The 24,989-nt window shown below is 52.5% G+C and overlaps 1 protein-coding gene across 3 annotated transcripts in view; it reads left to right on the plus strand.

The window, feature by feature from the left end:
- The first annotated feature begins 943 nt into the window (after nt 1-943).
- The window catches only part of LOC104328251 (galactosylgalactosylxylosylprotein 3-beta-glucuronosyltransferase 1), a 31,560-nt gene continuing 7,514 nt past the window's right edge, over nt 944-24,989 (plus strand). Inside the window, exons 1-4 of one of the 3 annotated variants that reach the window (XM_075436988.1) lie at nt 944-1,688; nt 22,089-22,237; nt 22,572-23,107; nt 24,421-24,717. In XM_075436988.1, the coding sequence (XP_075293103.1) occupies nt 22,126-22,237; nt 22,572-23,107; nt 24,421-24,717 (945 nt within the window). In that variant the 5' untranslated portion in view covers nt 944-1,688; nt 22,089-22,125. Of the gene's footprint in view, nt 1,689-22,088; nt 22,238-22,568; nt 23,108-24,420; nt 24,718-24,989 lie in introns of all 3 variants that reach the window. The other 2 variants (XM_075436969.1, XM_075436978.1) reach the window with 2 other exon arrangements.

Consider the following 24,989-nt stretch of genomic DNA (forward strand, 5'->3'; position numbering starts at 1 on the left):
CAGGGAAGCGCCTTGCCATTTCCTGACACCCACACGCTGGCTTTCAGCCCTGAGCGCACAGGACTCTTCTCGGCCGCCCGTACAACCTGGGGACTTCATGCCCCCCACAGTGAGGATGGATGGATAGATGGATGGATGGACAAATGGATGTCTTCCTCCCAGAGAGGGCAGCCTGGGATGCCAGGGCAGGATAGTGCCAGCCCTCGAGACACTTGGCGAAGGAGAGAGGCGATTCATGCCCCGCTCTGGCCGAGGGAGGTGCGTGAGGACAGACCCCGCCGGCCCACGCAGCCGTGAGCACGGCGGCGGTGAGCGTGGCAGTAGGTCCTGCTGGGCGCGGAACGCATCCGGCTCAGAGCGTCCCTTTGGCAAGGGGAGAAGCAGGTGAGCGACGGCACCAGCACGTACGCGCCTGCTGCTCCGCCTGTGTTGGGTTCACCCACTTGGTAAATGTCATTTGGACATTTGTTGCACTTTGTAAATGTCATTTGGACTGTAAAATGTCGCTTGATGCCTTTCTTTCCAAGGTGTTTTCGGCAACATCTGCTCCTGAAACGTGGCCGAGACCTGCCAGCTGACCCGAGAAGTCAGGCTTCTCCGGTCCTTCTCCACGAGCACTTCCCAGCCGAGCATCTCCACACATTTTGCTCTGCTTAGTGCGTCCCACAGCAGGAGCTTTGTTACCCGAAGCCAAACTTCATCGACCCGTCCCCCACCTGTGCCTGGGACTACGCGGCCTTCCGTGCCTCGCGGTTTGCCGAAAGCTGCGGCGACGTTTTCAGGAGAAAGCCTTTCCCGGAGTCGCCGGGAGACACGGCTCCTGAGGGAGGCAGGGGGGGAACGGGAGCGGGCCCGTCCTGCTCCCACGCATCCCGCTGCTAGGCAGGGGCTGCCGGGCACAGCGGTGGCTGCGGCGGCTGGCGGGCAGCGGTCGAAGCCACGCTCCTCGCCCGCCTCGGCACGGGAAGCCGGGGCTGACCGACCCGCCGAGCAGCGACTGGGGGGGCCGAAGCGCGGAGGCGCTGCGTGCCCCGGCTGCGGGGTTCCCCCCGCCACCACCCCGCAGGCCGCCCCGTCGCTGGGTCAACCGGGGTGGCGTCGGTGGGGAGCGGGAAATCAGCCCAGCACCCGGTTAGCGGCAAAGCGAGCCCCCCGGGACGGGCAATAAAAAATCCCGCCCACCTCCCTTCGCCTTCAGCGCGGAGAGCACCGGCCGGGCCCGGGGAAGGGCAGCCTCCCCCTCCGAGGGCAAGGGCCCCCGGCCCGGCGTTGGGTGCTCGGCCCCGCTCGCCTTCTCGCCGCTCCTTCCCCCGCGCCGGCTCCGCTCTCGCCCCCTCCCCGCTTTAAGGTGGCCCCGCGGGATGCGCGGCGCGCAGGAGCCGGCTGCCGGCGGCCCTCGGCGCTCCCCCCACCCCCGGCACGGGGTGGCCTTAAATCGGCTCCGCGCCGCGCGTAGCCGCATCCCCGGCGTCGTCTGAAGGCGGTCGCCGCCATCCGCTGGCAGCGCCGACGGGCCGGTCCCGGCCCCGGTCCCGGCCCCGGTCCCGGTCCCGGTCCCGGCTGCAGCCCCGGCGGGGAGGACACACCTCCGCCCGGCGGCGGGCGATGCTCCCCCGGCAGCCCCCGGCGCGGTGCCGCCCCGCGCTCGGCGCCCCGGCATCTCCGCCGTGACCGGCGCGTCTCGCCAGGTAAGGGGGAGCCCCCCGGGCAGCGGGGTTTGGGGGGCGGGGGGTGACCTTGCGGTCCCCCCGGGGCTTAGCGCTCGGCTGAGGGAGGGGTGCGCTGCCCCGCCACCGGCGGCCGGGTCCCCAAACTTCACCCGTGCTCGGCGCCCGAACCGGCACCGCGCTTCACGGGGAGCCCCCGTCCTCGCACCCCCGTGCTCCGGCCCGGACACCTTCCAGAGGAGCCACATCCCACTCCCAGAGTGGAATTTTCCAGCTGTGGGGAGATGCCCCCGGTCCCGGTGCCTATCCGCCCGCGGATGCCGCAGCCGCCGACTCAGCGCCCGGGGGTGGGGGGGGGGTCTCCGACCAGGTTACCCAAAGGCGGGTACCGAGCACGCCGCTGCCCCCCGAGGGGTTTTACTGAGCCTCTTCGTGACAGGGACCGGGGAAGCCGAAGGACAGAGGGGCGATGGGGTCTGTGCACCGGCACACGTAGCCCCGGTGGGAACCGACCCCAGGGGTGGCTGGGGGCTCCTCTGCGGAGGGGGACGGGGCAAGAGCAGGAGCGCTGGGCAGGTCCCTGCCCCTTCGCAGCCCTGCCTGGCACACGGGTGTCTGCCGAGGGATGCGCTTGCTGGTTTTCGGGAGCAGACTTTGGGGTGGATGTTGCTGGGTGAGTTGGAAAGTACTTTTCCTTCGCCCTCCTGCTCCTGCCGCTCGCCCATCCAGCGCGGGGCCGGGGGGATAGGAGGGGGCAGGCTCAGCAGCCGGTATGTGAGAGGGAGAAAACCCCCAGGTGCTGCAAATCTGGCGAGGAACCTCAGTGACTCCTCAGGCGAGCCTGCCAAGGCGCAATTTCTGTGCGCGCTTGGGAGAAGGGGCGTTGGGGTCAGCAGGGCAGCACCGAGCATCACCGCAGCAGAGCAACAACAAGCAGCAGTGAGTACCCGCCTGGCAACTCGGAGCCCGCACATCTGGGCGAGGAGTGGGGCAGCACGAACGATGCAGCCTCTGCAGGCGCTCTCGGCTCCCTTCCCGGACCCAGAGCAGGCCTCCTTGCGCAAAGCATGTCCGGAGAGAGTGTAGCAGGGTACAGCGGCTTCCACACGGGTCTGATCACCCGCCTCTGCTCGGGCTCGAATCTCGCCTGCTGCAAAAGGGATAAATGGATGGCGAGGTTCCTTGCATCCCTGGACTGCCTCAGACAGGGCTAGGAACAGGGGGGCCAGATAGCGAGCTGGGAGACGGGTGCACAGAGACAGCAGGACGGGATCCTCACAGAAGGGAGGCCATCGTTACTCCGAAACGAGATGCCTCGGTAGGAGGTTATGGGGAGATCAGTCTCAGGCAGTAGAGAGGGTTACAGGGCAGGAGGGGGGCACTGGCAGAGACGTGTGCACCAGCCTGTGTCACATCTCTTCCCAGCTGCGCACGCTGCCAATCCCCTGCTCTCCGTGCCTTGAAGCAGGTCGCGGGGGGCTGGGATGGCTTTCGGTCACCTCCTGCTCCGTGATTTCCTGGAAGCTCTCTGTTGGTGGGCACGGCTGGGACACCGGCCACAGGTGAGCTCCAGCAGCCAAGCACACATCGTGCCGACCCGGTGCCAGGCCAGGAGCCCGGTGGCTGTGATTCCTCCCCTCCTTCCCTCCCTCCCGGGAGCGACTGCGGCGTCGCTTTCAGGGCGCTTCGGTCTGCGCTGAATGAAGGCTCCGCCGGGCAGTTGCCGTGCAGAGGTCGACGCGCTGAGCAGCTAACGTGTAGTAGCGGGTATTTCATGAATCGATGAGATCAAACTAAAGTCCTTGGCTTCTTTGACATTTTCAGTGTAGTGGTAATAATAATAATCACAATAACTGATAAACCATTTAGGCAACCTTGCAATCCCAATGCAATTCAACCAGCTGACACGGAGCACAGCTGGGATGCAGCCACCTTCACAGCGAAGGGCCTCAGCCGGACTTGCGAGACACTGCGTAGCCACGGGACTGAAAGTAAAGCCGTTGGGCTGAGGACGCTTGCTCCCATGGCAAGGGTTTTTAACGAGCGAGGCTCCCGCACCTCTGGGCTTTGTTACGGTGTCATTTGGGAAGACTGTTGCCTAGGGAGCTGTACAGAGCTATAGAGCAGCTAAACGTATGCAAGAAAGAATATACTTCTACAGCGTACAGCCCTTAAGTTCACATTCTTCCCATGGTTTGGGAACGTCTTTGTGGTTAGCGCTTGTGCCCTCTGATGGCATCTTCCCTGCGGAGTGTCTGAGGTGGTACTGGACACCGCAAGGCCGTGTCTGCTGTGTACCCAGCATCCTTTCTTCTCGCCTGTGAAGCATCGGTGGAGGTGCTTTCTGGCAGGGAACTTCCCTCTGCTTCAGCGGCAGACCAGGAGATGTCCTTACTGTCTGAGAGCAGAGTTGTACCTGGCCAGCTGCTGGCAGGAGCCTGGAGTAGATTCACTCCAGCTGTACCCTCGGGTGGCTTTCCTCCCCTCTTGACCAAGGTCATCACCTGCCAGCAGCGCTGCCCTGCACACCCCTGTTTCTCAGTGCCTGCATAGCTCTAGCCCCCGCTGCCCCTCTCCCTCGGGGTGCTGGTGCTGCAGGCACGGTCACCTCTGGCTTCCCACCGATGCCTCAGGAGGCAATGTTGCCATCCCAGCCGTCAGGAGCTACCCCACAACCCCATCCACCTCCCGGAGCATCCTCCAAGGCCTCTTCTTCCTCCTCTTCATCACTCCCAGTTGTCTTTCCTATTCCACCAGGGTAATATTTGAGAGCAATAAAGAAATCTTCTGACGTATGCTGCAAGCCTTCGTATATATGTCTACGAGGGATGAGATATTTGATAGGCTCCAAAGATGCCCTTTACTGAGCATGCAAAATTGCTCTGGGAAAGCTCTGCAATTATTCTGCAGGATGTACACAGGAAAGATGATATCTGTCCCCTTCCTCCTTGTATTTAATAGTTCCTAATAAAAGAAGAAGCCTAAAAAGGTAGTAATAAGCCAGACTGGAAGCCGGGTCCCACACACCTGCAGGGCCCTGGAGAAGTCTAGAATTGCTCTGCCCTTTTTGTTCCTGGCCTTTCTGTCTAGCAATAAGCATTACGATCATCCACACCCTTTCCCGTCCGGAGATCTGAAAGTACTCCGCATACGTGATTAAGAGAACTCCCTGCCCACATACAGAGCTGTTTATCAGGATGACTACCCCCACTTTACAAGGGAGACACTGCAGCTGATAGCGTCAGAGCTGAGACAGCCCTGGATCCTCTGTCTGCCAGGCAAGGCCCCTGCATCTCTGCGAAGCACTTGCTGGGAAGCAGCTCAGCCTAGAAGGACTGCGATTTAAAACCTACCGGTACCGTAAGAGACTAACAAATACAGCGCGCGGATGAGACCTGTAACTATCGTCGCCCTCCTCTCGGGCACAGGCACAACTGCCCGCAGCCCACCCTTCCGAAGGGATGCTGGGCAGACCCCACTGACTCTCCCGGGCTGGGCTACGCCTCCGAACCGCACCCCGATCCGTGGTCAGCATGCTTATAAAAACTTGGTCCCGTATCCTTTTGGGCTGTTTTGAGCTGTGCAGGCTCATAATTAAGAGCTTGAAGTCTCTTCTAGCTCACTCTCATGTGACATTAGCGCTCCCGAAGGTCTTTGCTTAAGAGCTCAAATTTATCTGCTTTGCCAATGCTCCCAAGTGTTCAATCAACTCCTTGTTGGCTTCCTTCGCCGCGCAGTGCGGGGGGCTGTTGGAGATCCTTCTCCCTCAGATAAGAACATTGCGCTCTGCAAATTCCTCAAATTCATAAAATGTGAGCCAAGTTTCCTCAGGAGACACGGCTTCCCAGGGCTGTGACACGGAGCTGGGATCCACAGCTCCAGCACGGGGACTTTTAGATTTTGCTTGCCGTTCGTCCCTCTTCTGAGCAGGTGATCCCACAAATGCCTGATACACGTAGAGAGATTCGTTAAGACAGCGCTGGTCAGCTCAAGGAGGGACATCGGGGTGAAAACCAAAGCCATCTGCAATGTGGAACAGGGCGAATGCCTGGACAAGGTCCTGTGCAGCCTGCTGTAGGTGACCCTGCTTCGGCAGGGGGGTTGGACTAGATGACCCACAGAGGTCCCTTCCAACCCCTACTATTCTGTGATTCTGTGATCCTATTCTGTGAATGAATGCTGCTCTACATGGCTTTTCTTGGTAGAGGAATGGGATTGTGTTCAGGAAAAGGTGAAAGGTAGCAATTTGATGATAAAAGTCAGTATTTTCCCATGCAGTGCATAGTGACATGGAACTCGCTGCTGCAAGATGTTGCTAGTGCTGAGTGTGGGATTCGGGAAAAGAGGAGACATTTTGACAGATAGTAGATCTTTCAGCACTGGACAGGACAGTCCATTCGAAATAGATCTAAATCTTCAGGCTTCAACCTGTCACAATTGTCTAGCATAGGATTTCTTGTACCTTCCAAAACCCACAACACTGATCAATGTCAGGGACAAGGGACACACGGAGACAGAAATGCTCGAGTGAAGATCACTTGAGCATATTTTCGTTTGCATGCAGAAGTGAAGAATATGTGTTTTCCAGCCTGTGTGCTGACCCTTAGCTCTCATAGGTTTGTCTTTTGTCAGCTGGAGCGGGTTCTGGTTAAGTTCTGATGAGATTTGAGCTGGTCCGGTGGTGCTTAGGCTGCCACTTCCCCTGCCTGTGCTGTTGATTTTAATAGACTGCCAGCATCCTGGCAACTTTGCGTGGTGCTGGTTTATGAACAATGCTGCATTATAAAAGAAAGTGGCATTGTCCTATTCTTTGGATGTTACCCCTCGGCAATGAGAGCAAGGGCATTTATTCCCAGTATAGCCAGACTCTAGCCAAGAAAAGTGCTGGGATTACTTGGAGCTGGACAAAGTTAGCAGTCAGACAAGCTCGGCTCTGGATAAAAGATTTTAGAGCAGCAACGTTGTCTCGTTTTGTAAGTTCATGGTGGGTTTGTGAGTGGGAGTACAGGGCACGTGGGAACCGCGTTTTGCTACCAAAGCAGGATTGCTCCTCGGCAGTCCTTGTGTGGGAGAAAAGCCGGGGACGGGGTAGGCAGCAGTTAGCTGCAGACCCTGCTTCCACTGAGGTGATGCTCCCCGTGCGGTGCTGCAGGGCAGCCTGGCTCCTGGAGACACCGTCCCTGAGGGCAGGGGTAGCCATGCGGTTTTAACAAGCTCCTCCATGTCCGACAGACATCTCCCAGTGCCTCTTTCTAGAAGCAGCACAGTTGGTCCTTGCCTGGCAGGAGGAGAGGGTGCTGGCACCTCTCCCCCTTCATGCCCCGTCGTTAAAGTAGAATAGTTAATTTTTATCTCACCCTGAGCCTTCCTCATTCTGAAAGCACGCTAAAATACAACTGCAATGGGATGATATTTCTCCTACGACTGGCAGATTTGATTTATTATTATGGTTATGTCCATAACTACGGGTCGGGCACAGTGCTGGGCACCCTGACAACCCTGGCTGTGACCGTGGCAATGGGAGAGCCATTCATCGGGGCAGAACTGCACCCAGTGCCACCTCGGGGGCCAGTGCTGGGCGAGCCCGGGTGGCAGCAAGGGACCTTTTCCCCACTTCAGCGCTGGGCACCTTCCTCGCTGGAGGTGGCCCAGCCTAGTGCGGTCGTTGGGTCCCCACCTCCCCGCCACGTTCTCCAGCACGGATCTCCAGGGTGATCTTAGCTTTCTCCCTCCCGATACCCCATCCCCTGGGCCCTTCCCTCCCACCGCCCTTCCCCCAGCCCAGATCCACACAAAGGTGAAAAGGAAGGAGGCGCAGATGGCTTTCCCGTATCTGCCAGCTTCCCTCTCCACCTCTGACGTGAATGAGGCCCTTCATGTGCTCCTCTTGAGCAAACACAGATGCTTTTGTTTTATGGGCTGGTGGGACGGGATGGAATTAATAAATCGGAGCGCCAGTGCTGTGCTGCCACATTCCTGCAATTTTAAGGCAAGATCACACACAAAAAAAAGGCAGAAGCAAAATAGGCAATCTCTTCAGCGAGTGCTGAGATGTTTTGACTGTGCCTCCTGCTTGCTGTCCCTCTTGGTCTCCTGCTCCCTTGCCGTTGTTCATTCCTCCTGCTCTTTTCTCCCGCTCTCTCATCCTCTTTAACCTCATCTCCTCTCCCGTTCCCCCTCCTTCCCTCGAGAACCACTGTCAGTCACACCTTAATATCTCACCTATGCCCACATTTCTTCCCCCACCTTCCTTTCATCTGTGCCTTACCCTTACCCCACACTAAGCTTCACCCAAGGCTCATGATTCAAATACAAAGTTCAATGTCCCTTGTGCACGCCCAGGAGCCAGGAACACCTCAGCTCTTGTAGACCAAAATGGCTCCTTTTGTGCCTGCTTCCTCCTCCCTGCCTCAGTTTCTCCTCCTAAGGAGAACAGTGCTGCCTGAGTGGTTCAATGAATGACTCTGGGGATAAAAAAAACACCAAGTATTACCGTTCTCCACTCAGACATGGTATTTAACAGTGTTCCTGCGAGCAAAATTAGATCCTGCCCCAGAACTGACGGGCCCTCTTTCTCCTTGAAGGGTTAGCAGAAATACTTTGCCAGGATTTGCCTAAAATTAATTCTTTTGAGCCAGATAACAAGTATTTAACATCTCTACTTGGCTACCATCAGGTGGCAAGGGGCTAGGAGAAAAATCTTTTTTTTCTCTCCCCTAATTAGCTCACTGTATGTCAGGCTTCAGGAGGGCAATGAGAACCGCGTGGTTAATGTGAGCTGCTGGCAATGGGCTGAGACACGTTTTATTCACTGCAAGGGTTGTTTTTTCTCTAATGAGCTTATGCTCTTGAAAGTCATTTCCCCAGAGTGCTTATACATTGTTGTGCTTATCTTACCTGTGGGGGAACTGAGGCACCGAAGCAGGTGAAATGATTTGCCCGGATCCACATACTTACGCATAGTTGAAGCCAGAAAAAGAACCAAGAAATCTTGTTTCACAGTTGAGTGCTTTATCCTCTGGCCTCGGAGGAGGCCAGAAAAGACCTTTATCTTGTTTAGATGAGTGGATAGTCGCTCCAAGAGGACGCTGGGGCAAGGGTATCTTTCTGTACTAATACATGTCTTAATGAGTCCTGTTGCTAAGCGGCTTCAGTGATAGATCATGCATCTTCCTCGCTAAGCATTGAAATAATTTTTTAATCATTAAAGCTAATATAGAATCCTCAGAAACATCCAAATCTCACAGCAGGGGCTCAAATTAGCCAGCAAACAGAAACCAAATCCTGATTATCCCTGTGCACCTCTACAAAGCCCACAGGCAGCATCTGCTGCAGTCAAACACGAGCCCGGCTGAACTGGATCTCAGGGCTGGGCAGGGCAGTCAGAGGCAAGCTGGCAAATCCTACTGCTCCAGGGTCCGCAGCCAGTTTATTTCCTCCCTCAGACATGCGTGCCAGCTCCTCATCTCCCTGGAGCAACAGGAAAGGAGGTAGGGGCATTAAACACTGACTCCAGGAGGCTGAGGTGTCTCCTGTCAGATCTCTAGAAAGGGGAAATTATTTGCACTTTGGCAAGGGCTATCAAGTGGCAGATCTCAGCCTGACCAGCGTTTCTCCCCCACCCCATTTTTTTTTTCCCCCCTTGGATCTGTCTCCTCCATCCTACTCCCATCAACCTCTTGCAGCCTCTGTTTTGTCCACACCCAGATATTTCAGGTGTCCTCTCCAATCCAGCCCACTGCTCTGCCTTCATTCACACGTCTCCCCTCCACCCTGGGATCCCAGCACCTCTTGCACTGTAACAGCTCATAGGCTTCTCCATAGCTCCTCCAGTAATCCCAGTGTATCTCCTGTTCTGGTTAGCAGCTCTCGTGCTGTTTCCCGTTTTCCCCAAACCTACAGCACTCAGCAGCACGTTATCAAATGATAACAGGAGCCTTCTTTACAGCAGAAGTGATGTTTCTGACTTCCATGTTAGAACAGGGCTCTTGGAGCACTGAGGAAAACACAACAAATCTCTTATTACTCAATGTGCATCACCAACTCCGTTACAAGAGAAGGCACAGGACACTGCTAAGCACTTCCCTAAGATTCAGTCATCACTGCTGACCTCTATGCTAAGAAGAGTTTTGTGGGTGGATATAGTTTACCCCAAAGGATTCTTTCAGAAAAGATAATTAAAAATTGCTCCCATCATCTCCAAGAGCCTTCGTGCATCGCGCTCCCTTCTCTTGACACCCTCTTGAGAATAAATCCAGTGCTGTTCATGCATCATGACCGGTCTCCCCACTTGCACTCCCAGTCACAACAGTAGCCTGCTAGACAAACTCCACACGCTTCATCCCACCTAACAGCCTCTTCTGGAGGTGCTGCAGAGGACCCCCGTGGCTCTCCTGCCAACACCTTCTCCCATTCAGTGTTAGATAAGCTGCCATCAGCAAGTTTTGTTTGTAGTCCAGCAAGCTAAGCCACACTGTAGCTCACTGGAAGTCAAACCAAGTCCTGTAGCTGTTAAATGCTGGTGCAAAATAGTCACTAGGTGTGCTTTCCGGTCTTTTGTACTCCCTTCTGCTTGGCACTTACCAGACAGCTAAAATCTGGTAGTCGGTATTTCTCTCATAAGCCCAACATGGGTCTTGACCTGAGCATCAGATGACAAACACAAATGGCCTAGAAATTAATTACAGCAGCAGAATCAGGAGGCCAGTTTCTTCCTTCTTCCTCCCCAAGGAGGAAGGGGAAGCATCTCAAAACTTCTTGGGGAGGAGGAAGGCCGTTGATGGCCCTATGGGGGTATTTTTTGCAGAGCTGATAAGGGATGGAATTAGGAACATTCACACGTGTGTGTGGGAAGCTGGGAATGCCTCACCTGGCTTTTTAACTTCCACAAACATCCTCCCAGAGAACTGCTTTTGGCCTCACCCTGCTGTAGCTCAGAAACACCAGGGTGTCTGTCGCACTGACGACACAAGATAAAGTTGACAGAAGACCGGCATGCCAGGCACCAGCCAGAGGTGCGGTTGGTGTGCACGTCTGCAGGGTTTGGGGAAGGAAGGAAGGGGGTAGGATCAACCTTAGTAACACCATCCTAGGTTTAGCCCAATCTGGGTAACACCCAGCATCCTTCTGCTGGGAGAAAGTAAGTTGACAAAGCAGTCTTTACTGCAGAAAGGGAGAAAAGACTGTTCACTGTTCACATAATGTACGGAATCTGGTTAAGGACAAAGACTGTGAAAAGCAACCAAAAGTGTGCTCCAGGGGCGGGAGATCGTTGTCCAGCAAGGACAAATCAGACCCCTGTTTTAAGGCATTCCTGAGTTTCTAGAGATCCAGTTTCTAGTTTGGCAGCTGCCACTTTTACCAGCATTGCTGTCTGTGGGGAACCTATGCACTGACCCAATGTTCAGAAAGCTTTTAGATGACCAGAGGTTGCTTTCCTTCCCCCAGCACAAGGAGAGAGCCAGATCCACCCTCAGAAGCGGGTGACATTCAGATCCACCTCTAAGACTTACAGCAGCAGCCCACTTCTTGTTCCAACGAGAGGCTGCTCTTCGTCTGCCCTGATGTTTCAGGCCAACCTGATCTGCCTTTGAAGTGAGCTCAAAAGGCCCTCAAAGTACAGAGGAGGGTTCAAAAAAAGCCTAGCTCACCTTTCCCCTCCCACCAGCAGTATCTGTTCCTCAGCTATTCTGCCCAAGGCCAACTGGCAGCCCGTGCGTGCGTGTGGAGGGAGGTAGGAAGGACAGCACTCCCCAGCACCCCTGAGTGCGGAGATGGAAGAGCTGGGCAGAGGCACCTCACAGCATTTTCTTGCTGGTGTTTCTGCAAAGATCACGCGCCAAGCTCAAGGGACAGACAGAGCACACAACTTACCCGCTCGGAGGGTAGCGTCAACTCCTGACTGCGTCCAGGTCTTGAGCAGCCTGAAGCACACAAATTCACAGGTAAGCCCACGAGTGCAATACAGCATAGGCTGACCTCCCTCCCAAGAGAAGGTCTGTACACACCATGTGCAAAGATCACTTTCAGCCCAGGTTACTTTCATGTGCAATTAAGGAGCACAGCAGAGAGCAACCCCTATACAAGCAAGCCCTGTAGCAAGCCCTGTGCACTCTAAGTGACAGCAGAGTTTGTTTCTCGTGCTGTGAACTCGTCTGCCCTCAGTTCCCTCACAGCCTTCCTTGCCTTCCCAACAGACAAGCCTTTTCCATTTTAACAGCGCAAGACCGGGAAAAACAGAAACCAAAACCTACACCTTTTCCTTCTGGTAGGACTGGATTGTGGTCAGAAAGGGGCATTTGGCTTTTGCTGCTCCTCAGCTCCATCTCTTCGCCCAAATGCATCCACTGCGTCCTTTTTCTACAAAGAAAAACTTCTTGCTGTCAGGATGTAGGGTTACCTTCTGCCAGTGCTTAAGTCGGATGTTTCGACTACTGCACTGACTGCTCCCCTGGCATTCCCAGAAGGTGGGAATCACATATGGGTCTCTTGATCTCGTGTGCCCTGGCACCTAATTTGGGTGTGGTCCAGAGTCAACAGCTTCCCTGTTAGGACAGGGAAGGACAGCAGGACAGCCTCAGCAGGACACTGGCCATCACCTTCCTGCCCCTTCCTTCCTTTGGTCCCTTCCTCCCTTTTCATTTCACACGCAGAGGGCAGGAGAACAAACGCTGTTGCTTTCTGACTCTCTGATATTCATTCTGGTGTTTCTTTTAGTTGAACCCAAGCTGTAGAGATCAGATGTGGCATTCGAGGTACAAATCAAGCAGCGGACTGTAACGTGTATCTATTGCAAAAGACAATTCTCGAGGTGCGACTTTATTTCTCCATTCTACATTTGTCTTTAAAAGTGTCTGCATGACACTTAGATGCCACACAGCAAGTGGCAAATCTAATGAGTACTGGTGATTTATTCGGGCAAAGAGATCAGAATTAGCATCTCGGACCATCTCAGCTAGTTACGGAGCAGGCAAGTTTCACACAGCTCAGAAAGCTGTGACAGCAAAAATGTCCATCAAGGAGACCAAAGCGGCATTTCTCCTCTTTCCACTTCTCACTTAACCAGCGCCTGCATGATGTGGTGGCAACTCATCAGGGCTGGCCAGCATCCGTTCTGTGTTAACCTGTGGAGCAGCCACCCGTGAAAACATTCTGTCCACATTTGCTGTTTGCGTGGTGCTTTTATTGATCACGTAGTTCAGCCAGCATTCCCAAACAAGAACTCTGGGGGACTGTTGTCCGCACACCGCACACATCCTCTGCCCACAGCTGTTTCTGTGCAAGAAGGGGTCTGGACTCTGATGCTTCAGGGTGCCAGCACGCACGTATAACCATAAAAATGGGCCCATTTCCACAGGTTTTGGGAAGTCAGTAGACATCTTTAGCTATGTCTGTGCTTTAAATGGCATAATTGCTGTTCCACTGGTTTGCAGTGTGATTTCATCCAGAGCAGCTTCTCCTTTGGTTTCTTTTGCCTTCCCTAGGAGCAACTGGGAAGTCCAGCAGGGAAGTGCATTTCGACATTGCCTTTGAAAGCAGGAGGAAAACAAGCTGTCTAAATCAATCAAGAGTGTGCATTAGTGATGGTATGTTTCTCTGGAGGTCTGCATTTGATGTCATATTGACACATAGCTAAGATCAAAGCCCATCTCTGCATCCTGGCTGCTACCAGAGGAACAGCATTGGCCTTTGGACCCCATATCTTTACAAGGATCTTGTGATCAACGTGATTTTTTTTTCCCCCCCCAGACAAGCACCTGTGAAATGTAATTATCCTTCAAATAACGCCTAATGCCTTTTTCTCTGAAAAAGCAATTCCTCTCCGTCTTTGAAAATGTTCTGGAAGCAAATACTATGGGTTTTGCCTTTCTGCTTTTGTAAGAAACCTGTAAAATGACAGCTCCCACTCCTTCTGAACAGGCATCAGCTGTTAACGCAGTAGGGAAAGCTCTGGATGAAATGTACCGATACTTCGGAACAATCCAGTATTGTTTTTGCTTCCTTAGAATTATTTTGCCTCCTTGGAAAAGAGAAAGCTTTCTTTTTTCTTTTTTCTTTTTTTTTTTTTTTTTTTTTTTTGTTTTGAAAATGCAGATATTGGGCTGATTCACACTAATACTTTTGGAATGATTATTCTGTAATAGTCATCAGCGCCTAAAAAGGACCTCGGTTCTGCCAGAGCTCAGCAGCAGGGGAGAGAAATCAACATTTCAATAAGCCCCCGACTTCCCGTTCAAGAGAGGATAACTCCAAGCAGAGAGGTCTCTCAGGAGACAGCTGTCTTTCTCGGGAGATATCTGGAACCTCCTGCTTCTGTTTGGGCCTGAGCTGCCAATCTTTCTCTGGGTATTCTGGGCACCCCCGGGCTATGGCTCTGCAGCGCAGGCGCAGAGAAATTGGGACGGGGTGGAAGGCTGTGTCCCTCTGAGTGACAGCCCACCTCGCCCAAGCTCAAGGGGATGGGAGGGCGGTGACAGGTTGCATGGGTCAATCACCAAGGACATTTGGGTCTGGGCTGATTAAAAATAGCCTGGTTTAGACCTCCTTTTGCAGGCTCTGGAAGGCTTCCTGCATAGCTGGGCTTTGCAGCCAAGCTCAAGGTCTAGTCTATATCCAAACTGGGTTATCTGTGTTCCTGCTGATAGCCCAGATAGTGCCTGGATACCCTTGATCTACCTGGGGATAGCAGGCTGAGCCACGCGCTGTCTCAAACGTATTGGCTCCCACGGGACCAAGCCAGCAGATTTAATCAGCTTCGTCAACATTTCTTTTTGTTTCCTGTTGGGGTTTTTTTTTGCCTTTTTATTTATTTTTTTTTTAAATTTGGGGAAGAAAGCCCTGTGTAAAACATCACTCTCCCCCACTCCGTGCTGCTCAGACACGAGCCACGCGTCTGGGGTAAGGACGCCCCTGGGAAAGGTGCCATGCCGAGCTGTTTACAGACCAAGGATGGAGGAAGATGCTTGACTCAGGTTCACGCAGGCGGTGGAGGGGTGTGGGGGTGCACCGCGCGTTCCCCGAGGACGAGCCTGGTTTCTGAGCTGAAGTAACTGCAGTCCCATATGGCGAAGGGATCAGAGCTGGCAGGGAGAGGATGAAGCCGTTCTTTACATCTGAGGAAGAAGCGCGGGGGCTTGGGAAGGGCGGCTGTTTCATGGGGAGTGACTCACTTCCCAGGGAAGTCGTCCCCACAGGAGCCCACGCACCAAGCGACAAGCTGGAGATGGGGCCAAACCTTAAAACCCCACAGCTGCTGGTAGCTCCGCTTTTCCTGCCCTGGGGAAGGATCTGGCCATCCTTCCCCACATTGTTTTATTATTTGTATTCCTCTGGGTCTTCTCTCTCCAGGGGGCTCGCTTCACTCTGCCTCACCCTCGGTCCCCACAGGCAGTAGGGAAGTACTCACCTCAATCAGATGGCAGGCGTCGCTTGCCCGGAGCTGCTCACGAGGTCTGCGGCAGAGGGACGATTAAAACCCCCGGCAGAAGAGCACCCTTCCACCTTCAGACAGGACTGCAGTGGCCTGCATTGCCTGTGCTACTGGGAGGTCAAGATCCCAGCTCTGGGGCAGTTCGCTGTTCCATCACGAACATTTACCTTCCTAGAAAAAAATGCTCTTCTTTTTTTCCCTTTGCTTTTCAGCCACCCAGTTCCAGCAGAGTTTAGGGGAGAAACTGCTGCTTATTGAGCAGAAAACCAAATCTCCCTTTTCCCCTTCTGTTTCCCAACCCCCCAAGAAATACAGCTGGGCATGAACCCTTCGGCACTGTCCTTTAGATCTAGCCTGTCCTTTCTGCCCTAGGTCGCCGCCATTCCTGCAGACCTGTCTCGGGGTCAGAGGAGTCCCGCTGCTGAGAAACGTCCTGTCATGGCTGTGTTTGCGCAGCAATTACCCCTGCTTATCCCAGAGCAATAACCCATTCCACCCACTTCTGTGGTTCCTTGAATCCGTCCTCCCACTTTATCCTGCGCATCTCGAACAGGCAGGAGAATGCCCGGAGAGGGGAAGCGCTGCAGCATCTTGACGTGTCTCAGTTCTAAACAGTACTGAAGTTTCGGCTGAAGGCTCTGATGGGCCCGAGGGACTCGGGGGAGAGGGGACAGCAGCTTCCTGTGGACTTCAGCAAAGCAGAGACAGAGCCGTTGCTGATCACCACAAATACCGGTGCTGCCATGAATTATGCATTCCTTGTTTAAAGAGAGGTCGCTCTCATCAATAATTGAAAGCTCCCTGCTCTGCCTTCAGCATCACATCTCCCACACCGGGAGTTAGGGAACTCATGAAATCTGCATGGACTTCCTCAAGGTGGTTGGGGGCTGGTGGAGAGAGGCAGCAAAATGCAGGGAAAACAAACCAAAAACCCTGCTGACAGTTTTGGTGCATGAAATTGAGAATCACCTGCACCTGCCGGCAGCTCTGCTCCAGTTCTGCCCTTGGCATCCCTCTCTCCTCCCCTCTCCACGCCTCTCTCCTCCCAGGGCACGCACAGAAGGGTGGGCTTGCAAGCATGGTACAAACCAAGATTAGAGGTATTGGCCCCGTTTAGCTGAGACTAGTTTGCTTTGGGTGCTTGCCTAAAAAAGTCTTTGCACTGGATGGCGAGGTGTTCCCAGGGGACAGTTTGAACTCTGAAATTTGTCCCAGATAATGATGTTTAGAGTCTGTGCCTCAGACTACAATCGTACAGTCCTGGGGCTGTGGTTGGGCCAACGTTCAGGTCTTGTGAGCCTGGCTCAGATGGGATGGCTGCCCTGAACCAGAGGCTGCAAAATCATCTTGCCTACAGAGCAAACTTTTCAAACGGTGTGATTCCTGTGCTGAATCAGGCAGGTGGACAGCAGAACTGAAACCTCGGAACAGAGCTACCAAAGCCTGCGTGATCCCAACCCTTTCAGAGTTATCAGAGAGGACATAAATTGAGCAGCTTTTCAATGGGGCTGTGGGAAAATTGCAGGCACCTGAACTGACATATCAGCCTTATAAACCCCAATCAGCTGGGCCTCCTTTGAGCTTTCAGCTTTCTCTGCCCTTCATCCACACATATCCTTTTAAACTACTCCACAACTCAGGGAGAACGTCACGTAAGTGACTTCTTAAAGTTGTATCTATCATCTGAACAGTGAGGTTCACAGAATGTTGGGGGTTGGAAGGGACCTCTGTGGGTCATCTAGTCCAACCCTCCTGCCGAAGCAGGGTCACCTGGACGCAGTCCTGTGCAGCCTGCTGTAGGTGACCCTGCTTCGGCAGGAGGGTTGGACTAGATGACCCACAGAGGTCCCTTCCAACCCCCAACATTCTGTGATTCTGTGACCACGTCCAGGTGGGTCTTGAATATCTCCAGAGAAGGAGACTCCACCACCTCCCTGGGCAGCCTGTTCCAGTGCTCCGTCACCCTCAGAGGGAAGAAGTTCTTCCTCATGTTCAGACGGAACTTCCTGTGCCTCAGTTTGTGCCCATTGCCCCTTGTCCTGTCGCTGGGCACTACTGAAAAGAGCTTGGCCCCATCCTCCTGACACCCACCCTTCAGATATTTGTAAGTATTTGAGGTTGCCTGGGTTGTTCTCCAGCCTGGGAATCCTTATCCCTCTCCCACCATCTGAGCTGCCCTGCCTGTAGCAAATTGTACCCTGTGTTGGTAATTAGTCAACAGCAGAAGAAGGTGTTGGTCACACATGATGCTCTGAGCGACAGCCAGATCTTGCTCATCTTTAGCATAGGTCTGGGGCATCCTGGTTGGGGCTGGGCTCTTCCCACCATGTGCTTCTCTCATTCTTCGGTCCTGAATCCTTTCAGATTAATGTCCCCTGCATCAGCACATGAGCTTGAATGGAGACTGGATACTGCTGTGTCCCAGGAACTGAGAAATCTGACAGAGCAGCATGAAGCGAGAGGAGTACGAGAAACATTTTGTCCCTATCATACTTAGCTTTGTGTTTTCTCTCTGTGTGTGTGTTTGTTTATTTTTTAATGGAGAACAGAAGATTGATGGATGAAATTAAGAAGAGGGATGTGTAATTGGAAAACAGCTCAAGAAGGCTACAGGCAGCATATTGAAGGCATCCATCAAACATCCAGCTAATGTTGTTAACGGTGTATAACACAAACAGGGGCTGCAGGAGACACTAGGAAAAAAATAAAAGGGAAGAGAAAGGGGAGTAGGCAGGACAGGGGAAACAGCAAGGGAGGAGAAGAGCCAGCAAGAGAGTACAATCAATAATATCTGTACTGCAGTCGCATCCAAAGGCTCCTGTTGGATCAGTGCAGGACCGTACAAGCACATTAAGAGACAGTCCCTGCCCTCTACAGCTTAAACCCGGGAATTACGGGATGATCGCTGGAGATGGGTTTTAGATGATCACAAAATTTTCTTCTGATCTTGAATCTCATTTAATAGGATCTACTCTGAATGGGTTTAAAGGCAGAAGGAAGGTAGCTGGTTGTGCCAAGAATACAGACACAGTAATGCCTGTCAGCCAGGCATGCAATTAATCTGAGCCACTTAGAGGACTTTGGTTTTAATTATAAAAAGTAGGTACAAATATGTGCAGTAAACCTCCGTAAGCCCCACTGGGGCCATCAGCAGGCTACTCAGAGGCATTGACATGTGATTGGGTTTTGATGCTGTGTTTTCAAAAGGATGGCCTTAATGGACCACTTTGTGGGAAATATTCCATGCAGGGTGAACATTAAGAAAATGAAAAGCACCTTTGTGTGGGGAAGGAGAGAAAACAAAAGCTAAAATTATTCGTAGGCCAGGGGATACCTCTAGTCCTGAAAACAGGGAAGAAGAGAGGCTCTTAAGGACTGCGAAAAGGCAGGTGAAAGATAGAACAGAACAGAGAAGAGCACACGCATGATGGATGCAGGGGGTGGCAGTGGGGGAGAGAAGGTAAGGTTTCAAAGAGAAAATAAAGTATTCTGAGACGGATTTTCTGAAAAGGAGTTAAAGGCAGACTCCTCCTCTCCTCACAAGTGACCCGGTGCTTTATGCGGGGTTTAACTTCTTCAGCATTGCATGCTTTGGAAAAGCGGTAGAGAGGAGGTGCGTGTAGAAATAAATGAGCAAGGGGCAGCAGGGGAGCTGCACGCACAGACAGCATCTCCGCTTGTTTGCAGTGTTCGGGAAGCAGGAACAGGGCTGGCTGTGAGGAGGAGGAGGAGGAGAAGAGAACTAGAAAGGGAATTCGTTAAAGCCGTTCTAACTCCGATCCGCTCTCCTCTGTGCTCTCTTGGTAACAGAGCTGCCACTGCCGCCTCCTCCTCTTCTTCCCTCCAGAAGCGACCTGAGTTTGCAGCAGTGGCAGGCTCGCTGCATGGAAACTGCGCCTGCATAATTAAGGGCTTTTATTAAAAGGAAAAAACATTGGCTGCCTGACTCTAGCACAGGGACATTTGTAATTGCAAGCATCCCGGAGGAAGCAAGGGGCTGTGATGACCCCGAGCCAGGGCCCAGCTGTACCCAGGTGTCTGCTGCCATTACAAGGCAGTGCAGAGCCCTCCTTGGATTTCTTTGGTGGCTTTTTCTGTTCTTGTGGCTCCAAGTGATGGGAAGCTTTGCTTCGTGCTGCTGCGCTGGTAAGGGAAGGGATTTCCTGGAGGGAAAGCAGCCCCTGCTGCGGGTAACACCATCCTGCCCTGTGTCCAGCCTAGAGCTGTAGCTTACCAAACACCTACACCTTTGGCACTAAAGCTTGAAGGAGATTCTTGTACGTGCCTGGACCCAGCTGTCAGAAAGCAACAAAATTACGCAGAGCCAGCTCATTTGCTGCACAAGGCTCCTGCTGGCATCACCAAAACACACAGGCTCCTTGGCCCACTTCTTGGTCGGCTTTCACTAGCTTGGAAGTAGAGGAACGGCTGCCACGGTGTTCCCTGAGTGAGAAGGCAAGAAGCACTAGAGATGATCACCATGAACGGTTGGTTTGGGGAGCAGAGGAGATAGGTTCCCTGGAGGGATCACTCCAGTGTGGTTGCATTGGTGTCTAACAAGGATGGAGCTCATGTTGCAGCAATCATTTCCTTAACAGGGCTTGGAAGTAGCTACTTGCCTGCCAGCGGGCTTGCTGAGACATGCTAGTCTTCTGTCAGATTTGGCTGAAATAGGTTTGATAGTTATTGGCAGTAGGGCACTGATGAGCCCTGCAATCGCATAATTCTTGTTTTGTCAGGAGACCAAGGTAAAATGTCAGGGAAAAAATTGAAGACAGATCCCAAGAAAGTCCTAGAGAATTCATTTAGCGTAGCAACCCCTGATATCTTCCAGGACTACTGTGTGGCTGCTGTCACTACAAAGCAGAGCCCTTTCAGACCAGTCATCATGTATTGTCTCACACGATTCTTTGAGTCTGAAGCAAGGCAATCCTTCTTCCCATTTGGACTGATAAGGAGATGCTGGGCCCAGATCCTGGGAAAGGAGTTTCCTTTGCACTTAGTGTGCCTACGTCCCTCTGAGGACCTTGGTTTTAGACGAATGGCCTTCAGTACATCTAGGAAATCCCTGGCAGAGCAGGAGTTTGGAGCCAACCAGTCTGAACCTCCTTTCCTTCCTTTGCATCAGTGTGATGCCATTGCCCTCTTCCCCCAACTTGCCTTCAGCCTCGGAGAGTGAGGGAGCCTGGTGGGGTGCCAGTCGGCAGCTCGCCGGTCCCCAGGGTGTGTGACTGCAGTTTCCCGACAGAAGCCTCTCTGTGGGAGGCTTGTGAAAGTTTTATGCTCCCGTTAGCCACGTAGTGAGCATCGCAGTGGTAGTGAGGAAGTCCACTGGGAGAATTATTTGACATCAGAAAGGTAATCCCAGAGGAAACAGATTACAGATGTTACCAGGAGGGAGAAGGGGATAAAATCCAGCTATCAAACATAGGCAACCTGCTTGGAGTGATAGCAGAAAGTCCTCAGATGGTAACAAGTGACTTTGCTCTGTACCGTTCAGCGTTTCTGTGGGCTGGTGTTCAGCAGCAGCAGCAGCAGTGGATCCCTCTTTCTGGAGCAGTGCTTTTGTTGCTGGTGTGTAATAACAGTACCGGGAGATTTCCTACCCAGAGAGGGACCAAAGCAGGAGCTAAAAGCTGAATGAAAGCGTTCCTGACTGTGCCAGAGCCATACAGAAGGCAGCACATGCACTGAGCAAGCCATTTGATGTTGGACGTTCGGAAGTAATCTCTGGGATCTCATGCTCGTATGACTTACTGCACACAGGCTGTTAAGGGCCTTCCAAACAGGTGAGCCAGGACTGGGATCTCATCACACCATGACTTTACACAGGGCTGAGTTATGTCCCTGAACAAGTGGTCTGCAATATGCATCCAAGTACTTCAGTCTGTATTTTCCAAACCGATCATTAATGCTGGATGCTCTGTTGAAGGCATGGCTACCTTGAGAAGCCAAGGATCTGATTTCGAGATAGACTGACTGCTCATTAATCGTGTTGACTAATGGGAGCTGAAGGTGCTCCACAATTGTGTGAAAAATCCAGCATGGGACTGCTGTATCTTAGACCATCTGTAAATAAACCACCCCTTATAGCTGATCATTGCTGATACTTTTGTCCTTTATTTCTCTGTATTTTCTTTTAGTTCCTTTCACCTTATAGAAAGAGTTTCAAAAACAAATGCTAACTGTTGCGATTCCTCAGCTCTCACGATGATGTACATTACAGAAATGCTAAGACAGAAATTAAAGTATTCTGACATCTGTGATTTAAACTAAATGCTGCAGTGGCCAAACACTGCAAGCCAGGAGTAGAAAGGGATGTGGAATAATTAAACTTTCAGCAGGCATCACCAGCACTGTGGAATGATTGAGGCAGGGATTTCATGGAAAACTTAGTAGGTGATAGCATGCATCACTGATTGCCTCAATGCATCTGCATAAGGAGGATGAATTGCAACTGCGGGAGTGAAAGAGATGCTGGTTCTCTTGAGGATGCCCGACATTTTCTGTTTTGTCCGCTTGCATATGCAGCAACACGAATCTTGCACACAGTTGTTTAAAAAAAAATCTACAAAATAAGCAAATTAAGTGGTCTCCACAAAGGTCGGGAATGAATACCAGCCCCGGAGAGGGGCACGTAACAGCCCTGTCTGGCCTCAGATTCAGCAGTGAACAGTCCTAAGTCAAGGACAGTGGGTTAATCATGGGGCAGTGGGAGGTTCTTTATAGCAGCATAAATAGATAAAAGCTTCTATTCAGTAGCAAAGGAATTGGCCAGGGCAGCTGGATAATGGTTTGGGCCTGCAACGTTAGTGGGATTCCTTGTAAACTTACACTTAGACAAACGCTTTGCTGAGTTGGGGCCCAACATTTATCACGTCTCCCTCCAAGCAAGCCAAACTCAGTCTATTAGTTTGGCCTCTAGACTGACTGTCCTAATGTTTGTGGTGCCTGCTATTTCGGAGGCCTTACTCTTTTTTCTGCTCTGAAAGGTAGAGAGATGCCTGGACATTGGAAGTTCTCTGCAGCATGCTGAAGAGACGTAACCTTCTTACCACACTCCTGATCGCCTTGCCATGGGCTCTCCTCCTAACCTTGTGGCACCAGTACCCAACCACCCGCTACCTCAGCCTGCTGAGAAGTAAGTGAAAGAGTTCTGCTGTCAGTGTGCTGGTGGCTGTGATGCTTGCTGGTGCGAGCCCTCAGTAGGAGACGCTCTCTCATGGGGTGGATTAAGCAAAGACAAACATGCCTGAAGGGCCTCTCAGAGTCTGGGTACAGCAGGCACAAAAACTGTTCTTAAGAGCGTGTTAAACATGCACCTTAGGCAGGCTTTGGGGAGAGGATGCTGATGTGCTGAGCACTGACTCCAGCCAGATGTGTCCCCAGCACTCCCCGGAGAGAGGAAGCCCGGCAGTGATTAGTTCTCTGACATCTCTCTTCTTCTGCTTCCTTCCGTCCTTTTGTCCCAGAAGAGACAGATGAGAACGTGACCTCTAAAGCTCTCCTCAACGGTACATCTGCACTGAGAGAAGAAGGCCTCCCATCATGCATTCGGCAGCAGCAAAGCATAGGGGCAACCCCTAAAGTCATCCAGAATTATGTGTACTCCAGGCCTCCCCCATGGTCAGACACCCTGCCGACCATCTTCGTTATCACCCCTACCTACACCCGGCCAGTGCAAAAAGCTGAGCTGACCCGTCTGGCCAACACCTTCCTACATGTACAGAACCTGCACTGGGTGGTGGTGGAGGACTCGCCCCGGAGGACCAACCTGGTGTCCAACCTGCTGGAGAAGACAGGGCTCAACTTCACCCACCTCAACGTGGAGACGCCCAAGAGTCTGAAGCTGGGGCTGTCCCGGATCCCGCCCCACACCCCAAGGGGAACACTGCAGAGGAACCTGGGGCTGCACTGGCTGAGGGACAGCTTCAGCAACACCACACCGCCGGAAGGCGTAGTGTATTTTGCCGATGATGACAACAGCTACAGCCTGGAGCTATTTGAAGAGGTAAGGGCCATAGAATTACATGGGACAGAAAAAACAGCATAAAGGTGCAAAGCCTATTAAGGGCCGGGTGCCCTTGCAAAGACTTTTAAGATGGGGCTACCACGTGGGCTTTTAGCACCAGCTGGGAGATAAGGTGAGACGCCTAGAGCCCTCCTCATGCACTCAGTGGGAGCTGGGTATAGGCAGACGCAGACCTATAGCTGTGCATAGCCAGTAGCCATGCTCTGAGGGGCTGAAAGAGCACAAGCACATCCATCGTGGTGTAGGCTGCAGGTGTGAACAGCCACTGACACGACATCCCACCAGCTAGAGCCCCTTTTGCCAGGGACCAGAGGATATATACTCCAGAATTTATCTCTCTCCTCAGGGAGCGCTGACCTGATTTAAATTAGCGCCGAAGACAAACTTCTGGCAAAGCATAAATCTGCACTGCTGTAGGGGTGTGACGGGTAGGGGATGTCAGAAAAGTTGACTGACCTTCTAATCCACCTTTTCTCCTTGGCTGCCCTTCTGTACTCTGAGTTCCAGCCAGCACAACAGCACTGTGCCCCTGGGATCACAGAAGCTTGCCCAGACTTCTGCTGGAAACCTGGCTTTTGTGAGATGCCAAGTCTATTGTAAACTTGCAAAAATGATTATTCAGTAAACTCCCTTGTCACAAATTCAAGCCAAACAGTACTGCACCCCTTGATATACAGAGTTCTGCATCAGAACACATTTCCAGTTTTCAGAATTTTTTAGATCTCTGTTAAGCTCATTCTTTCTTACTTCTTTCCAGATCCTTTCTGATAGTTTCAATAAAACCCCACTCCTTTAGGCAGTAGCCATGGATGGAAGAACGAGGGTGGGGGGAATTTGCGATAAATGAGGATAAAGATGCATCAGCCAGGGAGGGAGATTACTTGCATGAGGGTGAAGTTGGAGTGAGTGGGGTTGATAATACAGATCTAGAGGCTCGTCAGAAGTTGTGTTTGGCATTTACAAAAATGATAAAATTTTACCAAAAAAAAGAGATAAAAGTTCAGATGAGATCAGAAAACCGAAAGTTTACCTTCTTCTGAGGGACTGAACATGGGCATGGGAAAGCAGTGAGTCTGGTGTTCAGAGAACGTGCTAAAACAGCCTTGTGGCTTTGCAAGCTCTTCAAGACCTAGCCCAGGTGAACAAGAGCCCGTGCTGCCTAGAGCCGTGCGACTGTGCGGGACGTCAGCGGGAGGACCGGTGCCAGTGGCAGCAGGGGATGGTGCACTGGTGGGGTGGGACAGATGTCGCGGAGCCGAATTCTCACAGCGCTGTTTCTTTCTGGCACGCAGATGCGCTACACGAGGAGGGTGTCGGTCTGGCCAGTGGCTTTTGTTGGGGGGCTGCGATATGAGTCCCCAAAAGTGAGTCCAGCAGGGAAGGTTGTGGGCTGGAAAACCGTCTTTGACCCTAACCGGCCCTTTGCTATTGACATGGCTGGCTTTGCTATCAGCATCAAGCTGATTTTGGAGAAGCCTCAGGCCAGTTTCAAGCTGGAGGGCGTTAAAGGAGGCTACCAGGAAACCAGTCTGCTGAAGGATCTAGTCACCATGGATGGGCTGGAGCCCAAAGCAGCCAACTGCACAAAGGTGAGTAACACGAGAGACCCTGAAGATACGTTCTCCTTGCTGGGTCCTGGCTGCTTTTGCAGCCTCCTGCCATGCTCATCCACCTTCCACTGTGCCTGCCCTGTGCTGGCACATGTCAGCGCCGAACGGTGCTGGGACAGATGGGCAGAGCCTGACAGATTCTTCACAGATGCGAAGCTCAGAGAGCGCTGAGGAACAGTTAGTGCTATGCACTCGTTTTTAATAATGAGCCTCAGCCGTACAATTCACGCCCAGATTGCTTCTCCAAAATC

The sequence above is a fragment of the Opisthocomus hoazin genome, chromosome 1 (assembly GCF_030867145.1).
Source record: "Opisthocomus hoazin isolate bOpiHoa1 chromosome 1, bOpiHoa1.hap1, whole genome shotgun sequence".
Classification (NCBI taxonomy): Eukaryota; Metazoa; Chordata; class Aves; order Opisthocomiformes; family Opisthocomidae; genus Opisthocomus; species Opisthocomus hoazin.